This window comes from Mesocricetus auratus, unplaced genomic scaffold, assembly GCF_017639785.1.
Source record: "Mesocricetus auratus isolate SY011 unplaced genomic scaffold, BCM_Maur_2.0 Super-Scaffold_100006, whole genome shotgun sequence".
In the NCBI taxonomy this organism is placed as follows: domain Eukaryota; kingdom Metazoa; phylum Chordata; class Mammalia; order Rodentia; family Cricetidae; genus Mesocricetus; species Mesocricetus auratus.
Window position 1 is genome coordinate 59,420,211 of NW_024429190.1, and position 23,467 is coordinate 59,443,677.

General features: G+C 34.3%; 1 protein-coding gene across 26 annotated transcripts in view; it reads left to right on the forward strand.

Annotated features, from left to right (window-relative positions):
- Adgrl3 (adhesion G protein-coupled receptor L3) overlaps positions 1 to 23,467 on the forward strand; it is a 748,011-nt gene that overhangs the window by 667,050 nt on the left and 57,494 nt on the right. For 19 of the 26 annotated variants that reach the window (XM_013112013.3, XM_013112010.3, XM_013112019.3 and 16 more), the window contains 4 exons: positions 8,559 to 8,585; positions 11,038 to 11,206; positions 16,987 to 17,112; positions 22,502 to 22,598. In XM_013112013.3, coding sequence (XP_012967467.1) covers positions 8,559 to 8,585; positions 11,038 to 11,206; positions 16,987 to 17,112; positions 22,502 to 22,598 — 419 coding nt within the window. The remainder of the gene's footprint in view (positions 1 to 8,558; positions 8,586 to 11,037; positions 11,207 to 16,986; positions 17,113 to 22,501; positions 22,599 to 23,467) is intronic. The other 7 variants (XM_013112012.3, XM_040747277.1, XM_021226079.2 and 4 more) reach the window with 1 other exon arrangement.

A 23,467-nucleotide genomic window follows, 5' to 3' on the forward strand; every position in this document is an offset into this window, starting at 1 on the left:
CAATGGCATGTCTTTTTTTAGGTTTGGAAAGTTTTCTTCTATGGCTTTGATAAATTTGTTTTCTGCACCTTTGAGCTGGGTTTCTTCACCTTCTTCTATTCCTATTAGTCTCAGATTTGGTCTTTATACTGTGTCCCATATTTCCTGGATATTTTGTGTTAGGGATTTGCTGGACTTTGGTTGATGAATCAACATCTGAGATTCTCTCTTCTAACTCCTGTATTCTGTTGGTTATGCTTGCATCTGTAGTTCCTCATTGTTTACTTACCTTTTCTAAATCAAGCAAACCATCAGACTGTTTTTTTTTTTATTGTCTCTATTTCAGCTTTCAAACCTTGTACTGTTTGAATTGGTTTTTGTAATTTTTGGTTTGTCTTTAAAGAAAAAGGATTTTCTCATTTCTTCTTTTAGGGGCTCTATCATCTTCATGAAGTTGTTTTTTGGGTTGTTCCCTTATGTTTCATCTGTGTTGTGATGCTCAGATCTTGCTGGTGTATAGTCCCTAGACTAGTGGTGTCATGTTGGTTTGTCTGTCATTGAATTTGTTCTTGTATTGTCATCTTCCCATCCCTTCTTTCAGTGCATATAGGTGTGTATGGATCCAAGGTTCTCTTCTGGTGGGTGTTAGCAGGTCCAATTCACTGAACGGTCTCACAGTAGGTGCAGATGGGTCTGAGAAATTCTCTCTACTGGTGGGTGGGAGCTCTGACTGCTGCCCTGAGTGGGGGAGGGAGTAGACCGGCTCTCTCAGCAGGCTCCTGGTCACTGAGTCCTCCGGGTGTGGAGCTTGCTGTAGTTCCCAGTCCAGGAGATCCCAGAGAGAGCTTTTTCTTTCTTTTTTATTTAAATTTAAAACGATCTTATTTTACATACTGATCCCAGTTCTCTCTACCTCCCATCCTCCCATGCCCCCACCATCCCCCATCCCCCATCCCACCTGCCCATCCACTCCCCAGGGAGGGTGAGGCCTCCCAAGGTGGATCCAATTCTTACCTTTTTAAAGAAATATTTCTCTAATACATATGATTAATGCATTCATGCTTAGAATAGAATTCATAATAGTTTTATTATATGAAAAAGACACTCTTTAAGATAGTTCTCTACATACTCGTAGTTTGTCATTTCTTCTGGTTGTGCTCTAGTTTCCTGATGTGTACAACATACCTTGCCATTATCATAAACAACTGAAGAGTAATACAATCCAAACAAACACCAAGGCTCTGCTGACTGTTTGACAACAGGATTCAGTTCAAGCTACTTATAACATTCCTTAAGCATTACTTAGTCCTTCACTGATTACCTTGACTCCACCATTTAAAAGCTGGAAATCTGCAGGTTTTCACAGATTCACACAACCTTGCATTCAGGCAGTGATATTGAGAGTCTCTTTGCACCCTGCATTTTGGGGGCTTATAATTTCAAGTGCTCTGAAGTATTAAAAGGATGGTCTCTCTTTGGAGGCATTTTATTTAAAATGCATTAAAATTCCCATATCCTCCCAAGAACCAAGTTTTATGAATAAATGCATTCGGCCTACTCCATATGCTGGAAGCTGACATTTGAGAAAACTGGTTTGAAGGATGATAGTTGTAGGCACACTATTATGCACTACACTTTGAGATTAAATTATTTTTCATCCTTCCCTCCAAATAATTAGGTTTATATCAGATAGGGGAGCAGCAATGGCTATCTAAGGATGTATTAGAAATCCTGGAAAACTTCCTAAGGGGAAAATATCTTCTTAATAATGAAAATATAAAAATTAGCATCTTCTTTGTTCTTTACATAGGCCTTGGGTCAGATTGCTTTTATATTTCAAAGGAAGTGTGCCATCGGGTTCATAGTCTGAATCTAAATTAGCTTTTTATAGAACTGACCATCGCCCAAAAGAGGAAAGCGTATGTCTTTGAAAAAGTAAAAAATGTCTGAAAATAGTCACAATTAAACATCATTTGTGTTCCAGATTAATCATGTATTTTACATGCCTTAATGTATGATTTTAAATTTGTTTTTATATTCTCACTTGCCCATTAATTTATTCAACACACATAAGTTGAACCTAGGGATTAAACCTAGGTACTTGTGCATGCAGAATGCAGACTGATCTCTAATTCCAACCACCCGGGGAGCTACAGTTTTAAAGTAGAGTTTATAGACTGTACAGATAATTTTATAGAAAGTTTAGAAGAAAGGGATGTGACTCTAGGGTTTTAACTTGGGTACTAAATAAGTGGATTGTTACTGTTGATGTGTAGAGCTCTGAAGATAACACATTTTGATGTAGGACAAATATTTTTCACCAAGAAACTTATACCATAGCCCAGTTGCAAATGTTTTTCAGGCCGTTGCGATGGTAAGAGCTAGAATCTCAATTTTGGATCCATAATGCATAAATCCTTTTATGTTTGACTTGTGTTTAAATTATAGGTCACCTGATTGGCAAACTAACCATCACAACTGGCTTCCTAAACTTACATATTAGCTTCTCTGTATTTGAAGTGAATACATGCCCCATGCAAAAATAACAGGCAAATATAAAGTCTGTGCTTTTTCTTATTTTTTTCCAGAGTGAATTACAATAGCAATGTTACTTTGTTTTCAAATCATATCTTTTATCTGTCCTTGAAAAGTGTTGAATGTTTATGTCAATAGTGACCTAAAATGAAAGACTATTCATGAAACTTCTCTATTGTAATTAAAATGTGTGGACAGTACAGTAGGGTGGCCAGCATTGAGCTGCTCAGTCCACACTTGCAAATTTAGTAATCTAATTTTCTCTTGGCTAATTCACAACGGCTATTGAGTTATTCCACTACATAGTTTTGTATTTTTTTTTAAAGATCTGACACCAAAGTCTCTGGCTCTTTTCTTTTCTTGCTTTCTTTTTTTCTTTTTTTGCTCATATGCTATTAAAGTGGGCATTCTAGAACACTCTTCATATCTGTTCACAGAAGCTGGTGTTTTAAGTCAGTTATTTTGAAATGCTGGCCCAAAGTCTTCTCTGTAAAAGAACTGAAATTGACCTAAGTTTAAAGCTAAGGCATATAATAATATTATTAAGAAAATAAAGCAGGAATAAATAGAAACCACTTATTGGAAAAATTATGTATGTTATTAGGCATTTACTTATTGTGTATACCAAATTTAATTTGGAACCTTGTCTGGTTTCTTTGTAAAAAGTGACTGAAATTGCATTTATTCAATTCTTAGTTGCTTTAAGTTTATTTTTGTTTTACTTATTTATTTTTTGGTTTGGTTTTACTTTCATTTAATTCACTGCCTTTTGTTTGATTAGCTGTAGTCAAATAATGTCTATAAAAGATTGCTCATTGCATCATTATATGCTGAAAAAATCATCTTTCTAGTATTTATCAGAACCCTACGTAGCTAAATTATTAATCATTTTTTCTACTGGATTCCCTCCTTTTGATGAGATGTTATATTTCTTGGTGGCTTTCCTAATCTTTTTTTTTTCTTTTTCCTTTTACTGCTAAGAGATGGTTTGGCCTAATAAATAATTTATTTTTTAATTTAAATTGAAAACAATCTTATTTTACATATTAATCCCAGTTCTGTCTCCCTCCGACCCTTACATGCCTCCCAACTCCCCATCCCACCCCCCATCTACTCCCCAGGAAGAGTGAGGCCTCCAATGAGGCATCACCAAATCTGTCACATCATTTGGGGCAGGGCTTAGGCACTCCCCCATGTGTCTAGGTTGAGAGAATATCCCTGCATTGGGAATAGACTCCCAAACTCCGTGCACTAGAGATAAATACTGGTTCCACTGCCAGAGGTCCCACAAACTGCTTGGTTCACAACTATGATGTTTCCTAGCTGTCAAACTGGTGTCTATGAGCTCCCATTTGCTCAGGTCAGCTGTTTTTGTGGGATTCCCCATCGTGGTCTTCACCCCTCTGCCCATCACTCTGCCCTCTCTACAACTGGATTCCAGGAGTTCAGCTCAGTGTTAAGCTGTAGATCTCTGCTTCTGTTTCCATCAGCTACTGGATGAAGGCTCTATAATGACATTTAAGGTAGTCATCAATCTCATTATAGAGAAAGGGCATTTAAGGTAGTCTCTCCACTGTTACTTAGATTGTTAGTTGGGGTCATCCTTGTGAATCCCTGAACATTTCACAGTGTCAGATTTCTTTTTAAACCTTTAGTGGCTCAATCTATTCAGGTGTCTCTTTTCTTGGTCTTTTTATCTTTCTGTAACCTCAGTCTTCCATCCCTCATGTTCTCCTCCACCCCTCCCCTTCCTCCTACTTTCCTCCAATTTGCTCAGCAGATGTTGGCTCTTTCCCCTTCTCCAGGTGCTGATGTATGTCTCTCCTAGAGTCCTCCTTTTTGTAATTTTTCTTTAGCCTGTGTGTGTACATATATCTGTGCCATTATATTAAACTGTCAGCTTTTTCCTGTATTGTGTATGTTCTTAAGAATTTCAAGAGACACTCACTATTCATGCCTATTTACTTGTAGCATCTTATGCTGTAACTTGCTCATTATCTGGTAAGAATGAGTCCATTTTCATCATCTCTGGCAAAGATCTTAATTATTAAAGGACTTACTTTAGATTTTATATAGATTTTAGATTTTGAATAATTGGGTGTATTCTTCTTTTAATTATAGTCACATTACATGCACAGTTATTTAGTCAGGGATACCAGTATATTTACAATTTTAACTCAGATCAGCCATGATGTGCCTCTTCATTTGTTTGATCTTCCAGCATGTGATAAATTAAAATTCAAGATAAACCTTAAATGTTCTGACCAGCTGATAAAACGTCTACATTTAATTCCTTCAGCCCTAACATACGCAAGTAAGCTTATGATGATGGGAGGTAAATAAACTGAGGTTTACAAAACTTCAGTACTTTCTTTTAATGGTGTAATTACATATCTTCAGAACACAAGCTGCCAGAACACTTTTACCAATCATGTTTAGCTTTCTCCTATCATCCAGGAAAACACCGGATTGTGTTTCTGCATTCATAAGACATCTTCATATACCCCTATTACAATTCAGAGCATGAAAATTTCAGCATGTATAAAATGAAGCTTATAAAGAGTAAAATACTTGTCCAGAAGTAGGTAAGCTAGTCAGCTCCCTGCTTGTGGCCATGCCTCCCACAGTTCTGTTTATAGGAATCTCTACTAACTGTGGATATATCTTAAATAGTTGGTTACTTTTTCTTATATTTGTTCTTACAATCTATGTCTAACAGGTTATTTATTTGCAGAAATGTGATGAATGTTTCAGCTTCAAGTTTGTGAAAATGAGGGTGATAATACCATGAGATTTCAGAGGATATTTTAACAGAAATTCAACTTCCAAATCACATTCAGGACACTGAAAAATGATTGATTTCATTGCTTCCTTTAGTTATCTGAAAGTGTTGTATATCATCTGAGCTGAATAAAAAATACAGAGAATATGTAACACCTTACATTGTTTCATCGATTTATATTCCAATGACCCTTACCTAATCAATCCTGTAGTCTCGGGTTTTCAGGAATTAATGAATCCCAAGACTCAGACAAAAACTAAAGCCAAATATACTTCTGAACGGTGATGAAGATAGCACCAAAGCCCAGCATGTAAATTAATGTTTTGATTAAGAAACCTGACCTGAAAATTCACATTGAGCTAATAAGGGTTTATAAACTTATAATAGCTTTTTTATATGGCTTGTGTTTTTTTTCAATTATATACATAATTGTTGTCAAGTGACAGAAACTAGTAAATATTCTCATTTAGACTCTAATGTAAACTTCTGTTAAATTTTATGGTACTATTTAAATAAAATTTTAAATCTCACTGAGAATAAAATAATAAAAAAAGAAAACACTTTCCCAAAGAAAATCTTTTTAAACAGGGCCATCTTCCCATTTGTTTTTAGAGTTATATGTATATTTTATTTTACTTTCAATAAATTAACATAAATTAAAAGATAACTCATAAGGATCCACAAATCTCCACCAAGACTATTTTAAAGCTGAGTATCCATAATGCCATAAAAATTTAAAATAATTATGGTGAAATTAGTCATACAGCCTACAGTGGGACAAGTGTTTATCAATGACAGAAAACCTGAATGAAAATTATTCTGTGTTATAAGCCTACTCTATAAACATGCTTTAAAATACAAATAAGGAAATCAAACATATATAACTTTGCTATGGTAAGTGATAACAACATTGTCACCTGTTTAATTTGGAACTGAAGAGATAATAATACTAAATTCTCTAAACTAATGTAATAACTGCCCTCACTTCAAATGCTGAAATTTAACTGGCATAGGCCATCTAAAGTGACTGTAAACTTAAAATCATTGTATGTTAATTATGCCCTACTGTAGGTAAGATTCACAAATGTTTCTTTTTGTCTGTAAGTGTGAATTTCTATGTTAAATGTAAGCTTAGAATTCTAAAAGATAAAAATTTACATGTTAATTATTACACCAGGTAAGCCACTATAAAACTGTACCAAAATCCAGTAGTTTAAAGTATTTTTCTCCCGAAAGTCTGGGAACAGGTTGCCTAAATCTCATGCATCAACTCAGAGTTACTAAGAAGCTTCTGTTTCTGCTTCTGAGGCTCTATTGTGCCTTTGTCCTCCTAAAAGGGAAGAACAAAAGGTAGAGGGAGCCTCAATCCAATCCCTTAATTGGTAAGACCTAGAAATGTCACACTCACTTCTGTGCACATCCCAGCGAACATTGCTCAACACATCAGCAGTAACTGAGTGAAGCTGCTTTTAGGAGACTCTGCTTGGTGGAGCAGCTGATGTCGCTGTAGAAATTGCTGAATCCTACTTTCATTTCTCTCTTGTGGCATTCCATGTGGAAGGTAAAATGTGACACTTCAGTATTCCTGCTGCAAGCTGACTATTTTAAGTTTTAAATGTTCATAAACCTTGATATAATTTTGTAAGTTGTTTTTTTTTTGCCTGTAACTTTATATGCTAACTGATGCATCTATCTGCTTGAGACTGTTCTAGCCTAATTAGTGTAAAATATATTTCTAATCTTATATCTAATCTATCTCAGAGAATATACTGATGCAATGGGAGTGAGTATAACTGTAAATATTACCATATTGCTTTGTAACATATAATAAATACATGATTTTTTATATAGGTACATTATAGCAAACAAACAATTGCTAGATGTTCGTGTATCTTCACATTTTCATGGCATAATTTAAACATCTCTTGCAATTATGGTTATTGGCCTAAAATGTTCTTAAACTGTCCAGGTTCAGCATTATCCAATAGAACTTTTCTGTAATGACGATATTTTCCAGAACTATATCGTCTAGTGTCATATGTACCACCTATGTGAGACTTTGGATCATTTGCATTATGACTGGTATGCCTTAGAAATGGAATTTGAAATGTTATTCTGCTTTGATGAATTTAAACTGCCAGTTGTGATTAGCACTCACCACATGGAGTACATAATTCCATTCACTACTGCTCCACCTACTGATTTATTTCAACCCCATCACTATCCCTGAATCATATTACTTTCTAAACACCTTATCTGGCATTTAAATGCTCAATATTTATGTATGGAGTGTTTTCTCCTTTGGGTAAGAAATTTTACATAATTTTATATTTTCAGTTGGAGGATATCTTTAGACAGTCTAGTAGTATTAAAAGTATTTTATTGCTCAGATAAGAACTCAATTTTTCCAAGAATAGTAGATATTATACTTACTTTCTCATTATGACCACTTTATAGATGCATAAACTGACACAACCACAGGCTGATTAGCTTCTGCCCAACATCAAATATCTAGTAAATGATTGAGCAGAGTTGTATGTAAATTCAAAGCAAGCAGGCTTCACATACCAGACTCTCATTCCACCTCATTTCAATCTTTACTGTCTCATCCTTCTGGAGAGTAAGTTTTTACCAGTGGTTCTCTTTATTCAAAATTCATCACAGATGGGCCTTGCTGAGAAGACTATTTGTGTATTCATAATGCAGGAAAATATATTGCTTCTGGCAAGAAGAAGGGAAGAAAAAGAGCTGTAATGATCAGATTTAACTCAGGTTAATCATCACCTCTGTGTTAAAATTACTTAGAGGCATATTGTCCATAATTAAGTCATCTTATCCACTAATATTACAGAATAAGGATACCTTTAAGTGACATGACATCTATCATTTTAAGCATGCCCCCAAGCCTTTTTTCAGATTGCTCATAAAATTTCTCATTCTCTAGAGAAATGTGATCTCTAAGAAATAAATGTCTCTGTCAAGTCACAAGTAATATGAGCACATGATGAAAAAATGGAATTTCTGAGTCTCATATGGGATATTGCAATATTGTAAAAATTGATATTATTCCCTGGTATTTAAGTTCTCATGGTCATTTTAGGATTTACCTTCTGGACATAAAGGGAAGGTTATGATACCTTTTAGGGAGGTGGGGAATAAAAGCCTTTGGTGAGGTAAATAGAAGGATATTTTTTCGCATGAAATTCTTTATCATAAAATGCTAATGTTGGTGTTCTTGTCTTTATGTCTATGCATTCTTTAGCTATGAGGATAACAGACCCTTCATCAAGTAAGAATGACCTGAATGGCTGATAAATTGCATTTATCAGTGTGGTCCCATGAATTAGCTGTCAGATCAGTACTGAGAAATCACTAGAGCTTCTGTCATTCACATTGAGGCAGAAGAGCAAACTGTGCAGGAAACACTGGCATACAACTTACGTGCAGAGTACTGCAGGTGTATTGCCAAAAAGGAAAAAGAATTCCAACTCACCTCTGTTAATGGGCTATCACTTGAACTCAGTGCCTCAGTAACAGCACTTTCCCTTGGTACAGACTTGTCTCTCATGGATATCTCAAACTTTAGTGTGTTCTTCCTTGGTGCATATGTCCAAAATTTCTGTTGTGTTCACATATCATTTGTTTTAATTTATTTCATGACTCAGTGGTATATCTTTAAAATGATTTTATGGATAAGGAACTACCCAGTTGCAATTAGTATTAATGATTTCCTGTGTTAACTATGCCTATAAAAGGGGGAAAGGCCCTTTAAAATTTAAATTTTACACATGCAGACTTTTCCCTCTGAAAATTGGTACCCATGTCATAATGAATAATCTAATTGCATATGAATACATTGAAATTTCTGAAATGAATTTACAAGTCTGTACCAGTCTAACAAATGGAGAGATAATGATAGCAATTAGGCATTTGCCTAAAATTTGAAAACGTATCTGTCCTGCAAGAATCAACTACAATTGGCCACCTGTGGGCTACCTTGCTGTAGACGTTCAGTTTGTTCTTCTGGTGAAGAGTCCTTTGTCTCCATTCCTGATCCCATCACACTTACTTCTTCATGCTTTTTCTTATTTTCTCTTTGGAAATTAAATCTTACTGCAGTTCTAGACCATTTAACCTTTAGATCCATTGTGTGTTTTCTACTGGATAATGACTGATGTCAATATTTTTTGTCATCATTTGGTTTCTAAATCTAAGTAGATACTTTCTCTTTATTTAATGATGATTCTTTCCATTTTTCCTTTTTCTGATATATGTTAGAACCCAAGAGCTATTGTTTGTCTGTTTCCATATTTTGGAATTCAGTTGTGAAATAAATATTAACATTTAAGGTGTTTTCTAATTCATATAAGCAAATGTGCCAAATGCAAGAGTAAACCTCCTTCATTCAATAGGCTTGATGTTTTGTTTCAAACCTGATACAGTTAGTAGATATTTAAATCTGAAATATAATGCTTGTTATGTTGAAAGAAAAAAGCAATATAATCCATTTTAAAAAGCCTCTGGGACCTTATCTTAAAATCTTTTTAAAAAATAAAATAATTGAATTCAGATTATGGTGAATTATGTAGTTTTCCCTCTCCTCTTTGCAAAAAATAAATCCCCGAATTATTTCCTCCTTAGTAACAAAAATTAAACATAACAGTGTACTGAAAAGGAATGTTTATTTGCTATATTCAAAGAAGGGATCTAGTACATCAAGGAATGGGCCTATGAATGTATAGGGATCTTGAATGCTTTGTGTCCTAGTCTCCCTTCTACTTCCAAGTTAAGAAGGATTCCATTTCCATTATCAGAACCCCATATATCAGAATAGTTTACTTTATATTCCTAGTAAATGTGTAGCATGACCACAAATATATGAACTCCTGTCACTCACATGTTACCATTAAACATGCCAGCTTGGGAGAAAAAGCAAATGGAGTAAAAGTGACAACTTACCCTTCCTGCTATATTATTCGATTCATATCAGTCCATCCCCATTCTCAATTTCATCCTCTTTCTGAGTTTGTAGGCGCTTCTAAGAGATGATGACATCCTATGTCTATAAGAAGGTTAAAGGCCTGATTTTGAAAAACGTAATTCAACATAGTACCCAAAAGCTAAAAGGTTCTTGCCAGTGGAGTGGAACTTTCTCTTTCAACCTAATTTTTCTGTACTTGCTCTACCTGTCTATACAATTAGGTAAATAGGTTTGTTCAACTTTAAGTATGTGCTTTAAATACTGGTTCTTTCTAGTCAGAGTTAGTATTTTTCTACAGATACAATACTTTTTAATAAGGAAAAGGAAATTTGGAAAAATGGTGTACAAATGTTATAGATGAAGCAATAAGGACTGAGTGCACTCAAACAAATATACCAAGGAGTCTGGTGAAGACTAATGTAACTTTAAAGATGTTTTCTCCTTTGCCATTCACCATAATGACATATCCATACCATTTGCATATGTATTAAAAACACATGAATAATTTATGGCACAAATCTGCTTTTGCTTAAATGAATTTCTGTGTTCATAACATTTTCATCCATGTATATCACCTCAAGCTTGATAACTGGTACTTCCATTAAAATCTTAAACACCTATATGTACCACTTGTTTCACATTTTCTGTCTTTAAAACTTACCATAATTTTTTTTCAGTGTCAGTATCATTTATTTGACATGGTTGCATTAACTCAAGACTAATTATTTGATAACCCTAAATTTTTTTCTCCTCTTTGCAGGTCATGGGTTATAGGTGCAATAGCTCTCCTCTGCCTGTTAGGATTGACCTGGGCTTTTGGACTCATGTATATTAATGAAAGCACAGTCATCATGGCGTATCTCTTCACCATCTTCAATTCTCTACAAGGGATGTTTATATTCATTTTCCACTGTGTCCTACAGAAGAAGGTAAGTTACAGTTTAACAAGAGCAAATGGCACATATTTCATGATAGTAAAGGATATACAACCTATTTACATAAAGCATTCTTTGTTGTTTTTTAAATGAAATATATTACTCTACTTTCTCAAAAAAACAAATAAAACATGTTAATTCATTTATTTTTATATAGTAATGGCAACAAAGTAAAAGCATAATAGCTAGAAAGGGTGTTCAAGTTTAAAAAAACACATTTTATTATTTGTACAATGTTCATAAAAGTGTTTTCTTACAAACTTCTTTGTACATCCATGGGAAGAAAATTGGAAGTTATGTTTTAGAGAGTAAGTTCTCAAAGTAAATAGAGGGTCTAACTATCCCTGGGGAGTGGGTGGTTGCTGGGTTGGGGGGTTGGTGGGAAGCATGGGGGGATGGGAGGATGAGGGAATGGGGAGACAGATATGTAATTCTTTATAAAATAAAAAAATGAAAAAAGTAAATCATGGAATAGTTAATTTTCAGATTTTATATAGTGATAAGAAAATAAAATTCATTTAAAAAGCTAGTTTGGGTAATTAAATATATTGTTTCATATTTTTTGAACCATAAGATTGAATTTTCATTCCAATACCATTAGGAATGTGTCTCTGTAGCTTTTATTACATGGAACTTTAGCAAGATTGCCTATGTTTCAGTCCTAGGAATCCATATAAAAGACCCTTGATTTATAGCAGGTGAATTAACATCCTCATATCCCAGTTTTCTCATGTGTGACATGGAGGTGATGAAAATAATTATGAAATAATTAAGAAGATGGCACTAAAAATGAAGTGACAAATATTTTTAATGTCAGAAATTAATACTTGACTTTTGTTTTGGAAAACAGGAAAAATAAGGAATAATTATCTCCAAAGAGTCTTTATTCAAGACTAAAAACTAAAGTCCCACCAAAACAGACATTGAGATTCATGTCTATTTATTAAGATGGACAAGAATAAAACAGAATTTTACTGTGTTTCAATTTTAGCTGGTAGTAAATGTTTACAATGTTTTCTTATGGTCACAAATACAGGTCAAAGTAATAATGATCAGTCAGGTCAATATTTAGGGAAATCTGGATTACACATATTAGAACAGACGAGTTTTATGCTGTTAGAGTAAAATTCACCAAAGACAGGCTAGAATAGGATGAATGAAGTCTGTCAAATGATGATATCCCCAAAATGTCAGTAGCTCAACTCAATGTATGTTTACTTTCTCTCATTGACACATTAGATGAAATACCAGAGGAAGGCATAGCTTGATAAAGTCTTAACCTAGGTTCTCAACATAGAGTTTTGTAGTCATTATGGTTGATGACATCCAGGAAATAATCTGGGAATGAAAAAAAAAATCTCGTGAAAACCATCTGGATGTGGCTTGTGTCACTTCTATGCACTTTCTGTAAGACAGGACTCCACAAATGGTACCAATAAAACTTCTAGGGGCAGTGGGTAAGAGAGTTTAACTCTTGGCTTGTGTGTGAAGAAGTAGAGCAGCTAGGTATGGTCACCAGATAACAATTAGCTGCACTTGATGGGTTTAAAGAGGAAGAGACAGGCAAATAGTAAGGGGAAAGATGAAAAGAAAGAAGTGTCAGAGGAATAGAATGAGAATCAAGTCCACACATTATTAAATTTAAGACAAGAGAAAGCTTGACAGCATGGTCATTTGCATTTTAATAGGCATTAGGGAAGCCAGGGAGACAAAATACTCTGAAAGGTATGTAGATTTAGAAAGAAGAAATACATAACAGATTCTAGGAGAAACAGAAAGATGGTGGTGGTCAAATCTAGATAGTAAAAAGAGTGGTGAAAAATGACCATAGGAATATGTGGCCATAAGATCTTGGTGCATAATGAATTGCAGATTGAATTTACCTGTCATTCTTCTTTTATACATTAGGAAAATTAGAAGACATATAAGTTTTAAATCTTAAATTTAACATGGAAAGGACCTATAGAGCAGCAACGCTTACTTTTTGTACTTTATAAATAAATTGATTTGACTGTATTCTATTGTCTAATACTTATACTTTATTTCTTGCGTTTGTATTATTTTACATAAATACTTGACTAAAACCATTAGAATAGCTTTTAATGCTCATGTTGAGATTGTCTTGTAGGACCCACAAACAAGTCTAGAATTTTAATTATGTTTATCAATACAACATTTCAGGTTTTAAAATGTGTGTATCAAGTTAACGTGCTTTTCTTTAAACAGAACTTGAGAAATTAGGGCTCATGGGACTAAATGAACTAGCTGCCTTTTATTTTCCACAATACCAGTTGTGATTATTACATTTTAAATGTATATTTAAAACACATACATTGATAGGAGTCTTGCTTCAAAGCTTTAGTAATATTGACTAAGTCTATTTTCTGGGATTGTAACTGAATGTGCAGACTAGGTAATTATAAAGGATCGAACTTTATTTATCTCACCCTTCTAGAGTCAGAGAAGCTCCTATTGAGGTGCTAAACTTGTGTGGTCATCATCCTATGGCAACCTAGGCCCAAGCAGCAAGGAGGGAGGCCTTCCTTTGCCCAGAGAGCTACTATTTTACCCCAGGAACTCATCTAATCTTAATTACCTCCCAGAGTCCCTGTGCTGATATCGTTAACATGCTAATTTGGAGATTAAGTTTCCAACAGATGAACTTTACAGGCCACAAAATCACAGAAAAGTATTGAATATAGGGCACTTAATACTTTTACTAAGTCATTAATAGGAAAATATCTTTATGTCCATAATAAATAATAATCATATTCTTTGTATTTTTAAGAGAAAAATGGTGGCATTTTCATTTAGTAGGAAGAACATACTCAGCTTCAGAAAATAGAAATTTTTTCTCGTGAAAATAGTCAAATTCTTGGCTTTTGGCTATAAAAACTTTCTGACTAAATTTCACTGATACAACTTTGCTCTTGGGATTACTTATATATTTTGGCTAAGTATATAATATTCACTTTTGAGATTTTTGTAAGGTTACTTGTTGATTGATTGAATTCTTAAATAGAAATCAAACCTTTTGAGTTGAAATTTTCCAATATGGATTGTATGGTATAGCAACAATACGTCCACTGGGTACAGTAAAATTGGCTACTGTTGCCTTTTTTATGAATCCAGTTACTCATTATGTTCTCAGAGCTTCCAGAATTATTTATTCTGACTTTGAGAGTATAGAAAAATATTCTATTAGTAAGGCCTATTTTCTTTTCTGTCTTCTATATTCTACACGTCACACTGAAATAAGCTAGGGTTATCAGATGACATATCATGTGAAGTAGATGAGATGCTTCATGGACATGGCCCAAGTTAATCTTTTTCATTAAGATATACACTGAACAATTTAAATTTATGAAATCAAGAGAATTAGTAGCAATCCTGTAGCAAGGCAGTTGGCATGGTGGTTGGCATTACCGTGCCTCTAGATTTGTTGGTTGTTTATAAAATCAGTGCAGAGTATTCAATCTTTGTTGTAAAATGCAAATAGTTCACTATGAACTCCTATGATTTATCCAGCAGTACTTCTTTATAAACTGGAAGATGAATGCTTCTCCAAATTTCTCTCCTCTCTTTTTTATCTTTCTGCTACAATATTTGCTTCAATTAAAAAACACCCCAGATTAACGGAACATAGTCCTTGGCTGAGTGCACCAGACACAAAGCAAGTGAGATTAAAGAACATTAAAATTCTTAAAGATGCATCAGAAATTTAATACACATTTTCAAACCATTCTATCACATGGATCTTTGTATAAGGATTATTTTAATGCTTCCCAAATTGTAATCAAAGTATTGCCATATTATTTTAAGAACAATAAATACAAAGCAGATATTTTGCCAGTTATTAATAGCACCCTAATTACATATTCTTCATTTGTCACATACTGTTAGAACAGGATGCCACCTTCTCTCTTGTCTTTTATCTGTTTGCATTCTTATCTTGGAAACAGAAAAATTTTATACTTCGTTTTCAGTGCTGTCTCCATAACCATCTTTGAGAAGTCTTATTTGCTCCCCACCACCCATGACCACCAAGGCACTCTTCATTGATGTTTGGCTTGGCTTTATATATCTGTCATTGTTCTTTATGTGTGGGTAGGGATACTAGGGTCACACTAAGCAAGTATTCCACTTCTAATCTATGTTCTTACCTTCTACTATCTGTACTAAGTAACTTACTGTGGCAAAATCAGTGGCAAAAACAACCTAAGGAAGAAGTATTTATTTTGATTCACAATTTGAGAAGATATAGGAAGACCTGATGTAAAGTTGTGGGAGTATAAGATACCTGGCCATGCCAGGTCCTCAGTCAGGAAACAACGTGATGCATGCTCATTGGAGCAGGATGTAGAGAAGAGATCTCATAAAAATACATTGTATATATGTGTGGAACTCTCCAAGGAAAAATTAAAATAAAAAATGTTTAGATTGTGAAATGTACAGTCTAAATCACATTATTTATGACATAAGAATGACCACAGCAGACAGAAATTTGCTACTAGAACTGAAAGTTACAGAAAGTTATATTTTATACTTATGATACACAATTTTTTTCAGTTTTATTCAGTTCTGGAACTCAGCTTGTGGTATGGTACTATCAGCCTTTAGGGCGATTCATCCTTCCTCAGTCAAACTTCTCGGGAAAGGCCCCATAGACACACCTCTGGGTGTGTTCTCATGATTTTAAATCAAATCACACTACTGTGAAGATTAATTATTCACATAATAAACATTCATACAATGGGGTTCCTTCAAAGAAACCAGAATATAGTCTGAATCTAAATAACTTCTTTTTATATCATATATTTAATATTTCATTTTCAGTGAAATTACACCAGAACTCTACCTTGCTATAAATAGCAGAATTTATGTACTCAGTGAAATCATTTATGTAAAGAATTAACAATAATGTACACAGTATCACATCATCATGTATACTCCTATGTAAGCATGCTAAAACATCCCTTTGCTGTGTTATTTTTTGACAGTTTGGAATATGAATTATTTTCATGTTTTGTTCAGTTAAATCTACAGTAATATAACATGTAACATGTCACAAGTTTGCCCAAAAATTCTTGTTATATTCCCAACTTTGAAAAAAATAAATTATATGTGATCATTTTTATTTTCTCAATACCTTTACAGATTAAGAATTTATTCCCCAGGACTTTTTTTTTTTTAGTAACTGTATTTCTGTGTAGTTCTTGAGAACAATTTTATGGAATTACTTTAAAACATTTTAAAATTTTTACTGTCTTCAAATTTTACATTTAGAATAAATTTAGATTTTAATGACATGCTTATCCCAGCAGAGTTTCTTTTTCTGTCTTTAAATTTTAAATCCTTTTCTCCTTTTGGTCTCTTGGCTTCTCTACCTCACTCTCTTCAACTTTCTCACTGATTTTTATCTAAAGAGCAATAGTTAAAATACTGTTGAACCAATAGGTCATGCTCTAAAATCAATAAAGCTCAAGATAGTGTCTTAAAAGTTTCAAATATATGGTCTTTGAATTACGGGGTAATACCACTGGGTGTTACTGATGCAGTGTGTGTATTTACAAAGGTTATACAGTAGAGTGAACTTTAAGCTGGGCAACATGAATTTTACTTTTTTGTACTGGAAATAGATGATTAACATTTTTTGTTTTGTGGAATTAGGAAGTAATTATGTTCTTGAAAATAAAAGCTCATATACAAGTTGTACCTTACTTCTTAGCTGAAATGAATGAAGCTCTAATAGAAGTTAACATTTCGTTGGCTAGGTACGCAAAGAGTACGGGAAATGCTTGCGCACTCATTGCTGTAGTGGGAAAAGCACGGAGAGTTCGATTGGCTCAGGGAAAACATCTGGTTCTCGAACTCCAGGACGGTACTCCACAGGCTCACAGGTAAATGATACAACTGGTTCCTTGTGTTTTGGTCAGTTTCTAGTCACCCCATCCCATGTGTTCACCGCATCAAGAGTTTGGCTTTAGTGTGACTGTAACGAAACAGGAGAAACAAAAATTACATAAAAATTGTGGAAAATACAGAATGTGCTTATAAGACTCCTGTCTGACAAGAGATATCCCCAAATAATGACTGATGGGGAAGGGAAAGTCACTTTTCTTCAAGGATGGAGACTCTCGTATGCAGCCCATACTCCAATAAATGGTTCACCACTAACTCCAATAATTGGGCAGCACTATTTAGACTGTGAGATGGTAAGGAAGACAGACAAACAACAGCAAAAGCAGGATATGCAGATATGTAGTTGGGAGGGGAGTATGGTGTAAGGTCTAGGAGAAGTCGGAGCAGGGTGTAGAGAAGAGATCTCATCAAAATACATTGTATACATGCCTAGCACTCTCAAAGGAAAAATTAAAATAATACATGTTTGGATTCTGAAATGTACAGTCTAAATTCACATTACTTATGACATAAGAATGGCCACAGCAGAGATAGAAATTTTCTACTAAAAGTGAAATTTACAGAAAGTATATTTTATAGTTATGATCCACACGTCTTAGATATTTGAATGGATATAATAGTTCTCAGCTATATACCATAAAAAACATATATAAATGGGAGTGGAAAGATAGTACCCTTGTGAAGAGAACTGCATGCTTTTTCAGAAGTCCCAGGCTTGGTTCCCAGCACTCACATGTGTTTCATAGTCCCAAGGGATCTCAAACTCCATTCTGACCCCTACAGGTATTGTACACATGTGGTGTACAGGCAACCCAAATACCTTTATACATGAAATAAAAATGTAATAGGAAAAAGTTGCAAAATATGATATGTTTGAGGAAAAATTATAGTTCACACAATGGGATGTGCTTGAAAATTGAATGATCCAGTGTGTTTAAGAACACTACCAAACCATCTTTGGCATAAATGGTCTATGGCATCCCCGGAGTCCAGTAGGATACATGGCTAAATTGTCCCTGACTAGGAACACTTTATAAGCTTCTAGGTAAAGTGTCTGCCATTTCCCAAGACCACAATGTAGAATTGTGTGGGTCATCAATGAATTTGTTTTGGGTCTAGAAGACTAATCTTCCATGGATTTGCAGCAAATATGATAATGACTAGATTGTTCTGAGGAAGGTTTAAATTAAGTAGGTAATAATAAGTACCGTTTAAATGAAGTGTTCAGTTTTTCTTATTATTATTATTCCTATTATTGTAATGTTATATATTAAACCAAGGCTATTGAACATGATGGGCAAACACTGTACCACCAATCTACAATTCCAGCAAATGTCTGTAATAGTTGGATTTATTTACAAAGCTTAATAAATTAAGTTCATGTAAACAATTTTTTATATCTTAACAAAATCGATTCTTTTCATCTTAAAATTTTCATTTGCAAATGAAACACATCTGGTTATTTTAACCATACCAAATGACTACAGATCCAAAGACCTAGCTAGCTCTGGAACTCATAAATCAAAATGGATCATAAACACTATCTTCAAACTTAATGGACTTTTATTTTGTAAGTAAAACCATAGGCCTAATATCAATCTAATATAATCCCCACTAAATTTTAACAAGTACCCTATAACTTTCAAAATGTATCAGTCTACTTAAGTATCTTAATAACCACAAATCATAAAACTTAGTCCAGGCATACTGTGTAATCATTAGTACTTTAAATGTAATCTGTTCTTTTCATAACTTTCTGAGGTTTCAGAGTCACAAAGTAGGTGTTTAAAGATGTGCTCACTCAGGTGGGCAGAGATTCATGGGTTTAGACCTTTCATTCTGTACATCAGACATGTGAATATGAACATGAAAATAAGGACAAATCGGGATGATGCTTCAAGCGACATCCCCATCTTGTGAATAGTGACTTTATTCCTACCGAATAACTTCTGTCCTCTCTCTTTTTACAATAACAGTTTCAACAGCTTTTGAATTAAAATGGATGAGAGTCTGCATATCGGTTGGCCTGATTGGACTCAGCCTGCCTTCCACATTGCTAGCTCATTACCTATCACTGTGTGGTCATTTTACTGACAAATATCATTAGAAATGTATAGTGTTCAAAAGTTTCAGTTTAATTATAGCAGACTGATTTGATATTTAGCAATACCTCTGAAGACTGAAGTCAGGCAATGCAGTTCAGTAACTTCATGGGAGAGAACACCATGGTTTGAACCCTAGTCTTACTATTTATCAGTCATGATTTTTATTTATTTATTTATTTATTGGCTTTTCCAGACAGAGTTTCTCTGTGGTTTTGGAGGCTGTCCTGGTACTAGCTCTTGTAGACCAGGCTGGTCTCGAACTCACAAATATTCTCCTGCCTCTGCCTCCCAAGTGCTAGGATTAAAGGCATGTGTCACCAATGCCCAGCCAGTCATGATTTTAAAAAATATTTTTTCTTATTGTTTCTTTCCTTTTATTATATAGAGTCTCATGTGGTCCAAAAATTGAGACCCTATTTCCTGAGCTTGCCAAGAGCTAGGGTTACAGGTAGTTACCTGTTCTTTTAGTCAGAACAAAGTTTTAATACGTGTGAAATGGTAGCAATAGTAGTAGTGGTTTCTTAGTCTGTCTTGATAAACTTAATGTTACTCAGAATAATTTTAGGTGCTCAATAAGTTGGCAATTATTGTAATTTCTCAGTGTCCCTATTACAGCATAGAATATCACGTATATTTCAAGATGTATATTTGCTTTGTAACATAGTTCTATATTATTTTTATATGTCATATAATGCTAAGTTTTGTTAGTTGTGGCAATATGGCCTTACATAAGTGATAGGTACTTACATTTTTTCAGAGTAAAACAAAAATGGTGGTGGGAGCTGGGTGGCTCAGGAGTTAGGGAGTTCTCACTGCTCCTCTGGGTTTGATGCCCAGCACCTACATGACATCTAGCAGCCATCTGTAACTCCAGTTCCAGGGCATCTGGTCTCCTCTACTGGCCCCCACAGCCACTGCATACATGTGGTAAACAGACATTCAAACAAGCAAAACTCCCAAAAAATAAAAATTAACCTCCCAAATCCTTTTAAAAGCAGATAAACGTTTCAGCATTAATTGTGACTTTCTGTAAGAAAATGTTAAAATTTTCTGCATTATAAATGAAAAAAATGTGTCATAGGAATACAAATATTACATCTAACCCTAACAATAATTTTCTATGTATTTTATTTTTAAATTTAAAATTCTAAGTGCTTCCTTTAACTTTCAAATTCTTGGGATAAAATGACTAAAAGGTAAATTCCCTTATATTCTAGAACTTTAATTCTCATGTTAATAGACAAGAATTTATTAACAGCCAAACCACAACTGAAATCAGGTTTGAAAGCTGCTGGAGGGAAATAAAATGATAATGTGAAGTTTGCAGGCAGATTCACAGAGTCAGTCATGAAGAAACTTTTTTTTCTTTTTTTGAGGTTGATACTTATGTCAGCATCTAAACAGTATTCTCTATCAGAGAAGGTATTTCAGGAAAGCACAATTTAGGGTGAGAGAAGGCTTAGTATGTGACCCTTGAGGCCCAAGAAACTGGCAAATTCAGGAATGAAAAGAACATTAGAAAGCTAACAACGTCCTCAGAGTGCTTGGGAGAACCTGACAATATGAGGAAGTATGGGGGATGAAGCTACAGGAAAACACAAGAGACACACCCCGAAAGTATTGTGATTGCAAATTTAGGTTTTATTTTGATTACTTTGAAAGGCTGAAGAGGTGGCCTAGAAAAAGAAGAGATAAGATATTATCTACTACATGTAATAAATATTATATAAACACTGTAGTTTTGAGGAGACATGACTGGCAAAACAATGAATCAGAGTCCTCCTCACCTCCAAGTACCATTTATTTAATTCCTGGTGGTAACATCTTATCAAATATTAATAATATAGGAATCAGGCCAACATAATGTGTAGGACTATACACACGGAGATTTTATACTATGGAACAGGGCAACGTTCTACTTATTTTGATCAACCTATGATAGTTCTGTTATTTATCTTTCATCATTTATTTATTATAATTGGATCTATTCCCATTTAAGATATAACACTTTAAAAATAAAAGAATCTGTGTAATGAATATGAAATTGTGGAACACATTAAATGAATGAACACCTGTTGAACCAGCATTCATATTGGGAAACAAAGTGTCCCTGGTGTGTTTGCTCCTCTGTGTGACATCTCCCTAAACCATCTGTAAGCCTCTCACCAAATTCTGAATTTTATTATTTCATTGACTTATTCTCATTGTCTCTTCTTCAACATTACATTCTTTTTCTATCTTTATGTAAAGTGGTGTCTTATTATATGGCTATGATATAGTTGTTTCTTTCACCTCTGTATTTTAAAACATATCCTGTTATCATTGATGATGTTGAGTTTTACTCTATATGCATGTGTCTGTATTCCAATCTGGGAGAAATATGTGTTATAAACCAATATGGCTAAATATTTTTCTATGCACTTTAAGACTTATATAATGACCAGATATTCTAAGACTAACTACTCCTACTATTCAAATATAGTCAGAATATGGCCAGCTTGTGAGTTTGGGTTCACTATTAGTAGCACCAGTTTCTTCTTAAGCGTTGCATCTCTGGAACAGCCTCTCGAACTATGTTGCTTCTTCCCCAGAAGATCAATATTTTGTGATAACCTAATTTAATAAAATAGCAAAACACAATAAAAGAGAAAACATCTCCCCCAGACTAAAACTTTCTTAGTAAGTGCTCTGCCTCTTAGATATTTAATTTAGAAATAGAAATCACAATGGAAGACTACTCAGGTATCTATAAAGCTTCCTACCGTGAAGTGATGAATACAGCTGAGAGATCTACTTTTAACTCCTCAAAAGAAAAGTCAAGAGGTAGGTAATCTCTGAAATGTCGTTGGTCTCCTTGAAAATTTTCTGGAAAATGTACCTCACTAGCATTTCAATAGTATTCTGTTTCCAGACTCATGTGAGAGTCTGAACTTTTAATTTGCTGAACCTTTGAAACTGAAATTTTCTTGAGTATACATCTCACTGTGTTTAACTTGGTTACACCGGTATAGTAATTTGTCTTTTCCACTGTGGACAGTTTTAGTTGTTATGGCATGGACACCTATGAAAATACCTAATGACAAGAAAATAGCGTCACTAATTTTATTTCTGATGTTCTTATGCCACTGCATTACAAGTATGTAGAAATGTTTCTTTGCTAGATGCTAGGAACAGAGACATCATATAACTTTGAAAGAAAACCTTAAACGGAGCGTGAAGTCACTTTCTCATGACTTTGTCTCCTTCTTCCTTCTCAATTCAGAGCCGAATTCGGAGAATGTGGAATGACACTGTCAGAAAGCAGTCAGAGTCGTCCTTCATTACTGGAGACATAAACAGCTCTGCATCACTCAACAGAGGTAGTTAGGAATGATGTTTCATACTTATTGCTTTTCTGAAGAATGTAGGAAGTTCGTAAAGGCATTACTACATATACATGTTCTGACCTCTGTTTTATGTACTAGAAATATTGTAAGGGTATGATCCCTGGAGAGTACAGTATTGAATTCCACTATTCTTAGATTGTTTTTAAACACTGAATTTTTAGGATGTTTTCTGAGAGAAATTATCAAATGAGCAACTTACTTTCCTAATCAACTGCCACTGTTATAAACTCGTGAGATGTTAGACCTCATTGGAAGCAGTGAAAATGGGCAATTATGTGGCTGTATAGTCTCCTAAGGATCATAGAGTGCCAATTGTCCCAGGTATAAGACAATTTCATCATCTTCGTGAAAATAAAAATATACTGTCTAATACATAGTTGAGGCAAGATAAGGTAAAATTAGCTCTAACATATATCCAGACAATCTTGGGTATTGAAAATTCTAGACTGAAAATAATGTTTATAATATTTTATAAATGGGTAGAGGGTGTTCATGTAATACTTGTGGATAAGATGCTCCAAGATCACTATGTAGACTTTGAAATCAAGTTAACATAATTTGCCATTTTGTTTGTGAGAATCAATCAATGTATCTCTCTGTTTCTCTGTCTCTCTCTTGTGTTTACATAAGCATGTGAGTGCGCATGTCAGTATGTTTGTATGTGAGAGAGAAAGACAGACAGAGAGAGAGAGGTGGGGGGAAGGTGAGGGGAGAGGGCAGGAGAGAGAGAGAAAAGAGAAAAGAGTGATCATAAATAACTTTGTTGGCATAAAAGAGAATCAATACAGTTTGAAGTGAGTGTTACAGTTTTGTCTGGGAAGCTGTCATTTTTATGAACTAAA